Raw genomic sequence first — 4,699 nt, forward strand, 5'->3', positions numbered from 1 at the left:
AGAGAGAGAGAGAGAGAGAGAGAGAGAGAGAGAGAGAGAGAGAGAGAGAGAGCTCTGCCATCCTTGGTAGAAGCCTTTTGATTTGGAGTTAAAAAAAAATTATCCAAGAAGCCTGCAATTGGCCAGCAGCTTAAAAAAAAAGCTCTTCCGGGTTTTCAACGGTTCCAAGTTTATTTAGCTATTTTTTTATGCAAAAAAACAGGGACAAGCGATGAAGCAATTCGTCTGAGCATTTTAAAGTTTCTCACGTACTCTTTTTACATTGCAATGGTACGTGGTACATCTTAAACTTTCTATTTTACATTTATACGATATGTGTTATATAAACAACGGTAGAATGGTTATGCTTAATGGTTAAGACTTTAAAATTTTTCTAGCTCGAATATGCACTTTAGTGATTGGTGGGTAAATGTCTATTGCAATGGTTTTCTTTTAAAGATGCAGTTTTGTGGATGGTGTTTTTGTTATGTGCAGCAGGGAGATCGGGTTTCTTTTTCTTTCTTTCTTTTCTCCAGGATTTGAAAAAATTGCTGAGCTTAACAGATTTTTTTCCTCCTAGCGCTTGCTCCGTTCCAGAAAAGGGGGGGGAGGGGGAGGGGGATCCTGTACGTGCTCTGCTCTGTTAAAGACGTCTGGCCTCTGCAGTCAACCTAACCCGAAAAGAAATGTCTGGACCCGAGAATAATTGACGATTCGATCCTCTAATCAATGGGACAACCTGCGAGATTGACAGAAGTTCTATCCAATCATGAGAAAGCTTGGGCATACAATGGTTCGTAATAGCCATAGGGGGCGGGGCAAATGAGATCTGAAGTTCTCTGCAGTTCTGAAGGGGATGGTGTGTAGTTCAAGCTGTCAAAGATACCAGTGCTTCCGGATTTAGCAATTACAATAGGAAAGAGGGTTTTTTGGTTGTTGTTGTTGTTGTTAGTTTAAAGGAGAAAACAGGCTGTTGGGGGATTGCATGGATCCTATGTGACTTTTAACTTTGCTCCTTTGGAAAATTCTGCTAGAGTAATATTTAACCTTGCATTAGTTGTTATTTTTAGCACTCAGAGAAGTTGGGAGCTCATAGAAGGAGAGGTTTAGCTTCTTTGAGAAAGATGCCTCAATTTGGTACTGCACTAAGTGCTTCAGAACTTTTCACCGAATCTTTTAGAATCTTTGATGTATCAATGAAAGAGAATGCACCATAGGTATGGACAACTATTCTATAGATCTGAAAAGTAGAAGGGAGGGACTGGATTTTCCTGAATTCTACTGTTTCAGATTATGGTCAGTAGCATGGAGCATATCACATTCCTCTGTGTTGCCACAACAACCCTCCTGGTGGGTACATAAGTGGAAGAGAACTGACTCCTGTTCAAGTCCTGGCCATCTGCATGGTGGGAACTAACTGCCTTAGTTTGTCTTGGAGATGTAACTTGCAGCTCTGGTTCAAATCTGTCAACCCCCTCCTAACTCTGTAGGTAATACATGGAAAATAATATGGATTTTTTTACTTTTTAATGTGGATTTAGTTCTCACCCAACTATTTCCTGAGGCTTTGGGCCTTCCAGACAAACCTTGTTCAGAAACTTGGTGTGAAAAACTCACTTGTGTGCTCAATTCATCAACATGATTCAATTTGGGATTATATGCAAGTAAGAGAAATCTGCACACAAGTGACCAGTAAGTAAAAAAGAAAAATCAGTGAAGAAAGGTGCTGGAAAATACTACTTAAGAGTTAGTCTTGGTTTTAACTATAGAGCAAATGATATTGTCTCTTAGGAATCCTGGTCCCATTTTCACTACTTTGGGCATTAAAATCTAAATCACATTAATACAATTTCCCAACTACATAGAAAGGAGAGGTATTTCAGATATATGTAGAAGTGAAACTTTATTGACGTAATTTATACATCTAAGAGGATTTCACTAAAGCTGGCAAGGTAACGTTTCTGCAAATAAAACAGTAAATGCAAGGCTGGGCTCTGTGCCAGGGAGAATATGGATGGCAGAGAGCATGGCAGGAACCTCCTTTTTGCAAAGACAATCTGGTTTCAAGGCAGCCTCCTACCACTTGCAAAATAAACGATTGGAGTAATGTTTCCAATAAGGGTTTACCCTTCCTAACAATGGGTCATTTATATGATTGCAATAAACTAGTTTTCATATATCACCTGTGTTTCCTACACTCTCTCTTCTCCCTTCTCTTGGCCCCTCCCTTCCCTCCCCCCTCTTTCTCGGATCTTCCTCTCTCTCCCTCTCTTAGTATCTCTGTGAACTCCAGACAAGGATTTACTTTTGCAACCTAGAAGAGAGGAGAAAGTTAGAAATGCTTTTTATCCCGGGTCTGTCCTCTGAGGAACATCTGTTTCTTTGTGTGTTTAAATTTATGCCTGTTGGAGAGAAAGTTACCAGAAGCCATTCTGTAACTGTAACTCTTCTACGGTATTTTTCTCAGTCTAGTTTGCAAAGGCTGTAGTTGGAACTGGGCTTTGTAGTGTCCCCCCCCCCCCCCCGCCTTCCACCCTCCTCCGGAGCGGGGGAGGGAGCGGGAGCTGGCACAGATAGGAGAGAAAGCAGGAGCGGATGTGGAGGGCTTTGGTGCTGAACTTGGATCCAGCCCTTGCCTAGAGGGCGCAAACAATCGTCCCACATCCAAAAGTCTTACGAAGGGCGCCAAAAGTTACTTAAGATAATATTGCTAACCGCAGAATGCTGGAAATCGCGGGCACATCCACTGCTGCAACAAAAGAAGTTTCTAAAGTGGAAATATCAGCATTCAATTACTTTCCCCCATTTAGAAAAGAAGTCATGGCAACAGGCAGTTATTTAAAAAAAATCCCCTTGAGAATCAAAAGTAAAATTCTTTGCTGTTTTGAAAAAGAGACAGATGTGAAGTGTATCTATACACCCCCCCCCCAAAAAAATTCCACTTTGGAAGAGAACTTCCCCAGAGCACACACACGGGACAATAAGTTGTCACCCTGCCTCAGTTACATGTTGGGTCCCTCAGCCAGAAACTTCTGTCGAGGAAACTTGGAGAGTCTTGAAGTTATAGATCCCAGCAAAGGGTTCCGTGGCCAGGACTGTTTCTCTAACTCCTCTTAGCTTGGAGGGCATTTCTTCCTTCCTGAAAGCCACGAGGAACCAAGGAAAGGCAGTTGCTTAGTTTGGGAAAATGAACGTTCTAACTAAAGGTTGAAGCTATTACTTTCCTTCAATCCTTAATATGTAATCGGAATAATATGTATTCCAAGAATATTCAAGAGCAGGGGGTGGTGGTGGTGGTGGGAAGAAGAATGGATTCTTGAGCATTAGCCCTAAACGGACTAGAGAACAAACTTTAGACTGCGGGCTGTCTCAGCAGAACATTTTATTTGGCCTTCTCTAGTAGCATTCTTATCCACCTAGGAAAAAAAAATCTGAATGAGAGTGATCATACCCCTCTCTCTTCTGTCGGGTGGGCATGCCTGCAGACTCTAGCCCTGTCACCTCCACCAGGGAGCAGATCCCGGTCTGTGTGCCAGCGTCGGAATCTGGGGAGTTTTAAAGAAGGGTAGGTAAATACAAAAGGCTGCAAAACTTCAGGAAGGAGAGGAGGAGGAGGAGAAAATGAGAGTTTGGAGGAGGCAGGTATACTTTTCCCCCTCTAGGAGAAAAGAGAGTCTAGAGAGAAAGTAGTGTTCAGTTTTTTTGTTTTTTTTAGAAAGAAAGAAAGAAAGAAAGAAAGAAAGAAAGAAAGAAAGAAAGAAAGAAAGAAAGAAAGGGGGAAGGAAAGAAGAAAAAGAAAGCTGGAAGAGCAGGCTTGTTGGCAATGTGCCAAACCCTAAAACCATCCCCCCTTCTGCCAAAACAATACTTTAGCAAACCTAAAATAATTGCAGGAAGCTCTTTTCCATCTTGAGAACTATTACCTGGGGGAGGGAAAAGTTGGGATCCACAAAGACGCACCCTTCTAGAGTGTGTCTGGGGAACAGGGACTCAGACATTAGCCTAGTCCTGGACTCCCATTTGGGGACACAAACATATCCCTTTCCTAAGGGGGCAACCCTTTCACAGTTTTCCTTCTCAGTATACAGAAAAATGTCCCAGCTAAACCACCACTGTTGTTTCTGATGTGACAGAACTTTTTTGGGCGTTTGTGTTTAAACCCACCAGCTCCTGGGTTCTGGGAGAGAAGAGCATTAGCTATGACTCTCCTCCTTGCTTTCTCCAGACACCTCCTCCCCCGCAATCTGGGGAATTTTTGGGGTGATCTTACTATTAACCCCCCTGCACCCAGATTCTGACTGCTTCAGAGTCATAGCTGAAAAGTTAGTAGGCTTTTGTGCATATTACCTCTGCCGACGATACTATTCCCACAGAAAGCTTCGCAGGAGAGATTACAATGCTTTTGAGCTTTACCGCATTTCAGAGGAAGGGAGGAAAAGTTACCTAGAAGGTCTGATTTCTACAAGAAATTTGCATACATGTAAATGTACCGCGCGCCCTTCTCTGGGGTTCCTAGGGAGCCCACCCCGCGGCCCACGGGGGTGCGGGGCGCCCCGACAAAGTTGCCCCAATCCTCTCCAGACGTCCGCGGAGGGCTGCGGCGCGGGTGGGGGGGGGATGGGGAGGAGGAAAAGTAGTTTTGTTTGCTTAAGCACATCCTGTGGCAGCCTATAGCCGCCCGGAGGACACGCTGAAGAAAAAAAAAAAAAAAAAAAAACCT

General features: G+C 43.3%; 1 protein-coding gene across 2 annotated transcripts in view; it reads left to right on the forward strand.

The window, feature by feature from the left end:
• The window catches only part of Nfia (nuclear factor I A), a 348,990-nt gene that overhangs the window by 258 nt on the left and 344,033 nt on the right, over window positions 1–4,699 (forward strand). Inside the window, exon 2 of one of the 2 annotated variants that reach the window (XM_029539940.1) lies at window positions 203–270. In XM_029539940.1, the coding sequence (XP_029395800.1) occupies window positions 268–270 (3 nt within the window). In that variant the 5' untranslated portion in view covers window positions 203–267. Of the gene's footprint in view, window positions 1–13; window positions 271–4,699 lie in introns of those variants that run through there. The other variant, XM_021199453.2, reaches the window with a different exon arrangement.

Source organism: Mus pahari, chromosome 6 (assembly GCF_900095145.1).
Source record: "Mus pahari chromosome 6, PAHARI_EIJ_v1.1, whole genome shotgun sequence".
NCBI lineage: Eukaryota > Metazoa > Chordata > Mammalia > Rodentia > Muridae > Mus > Mus pahari.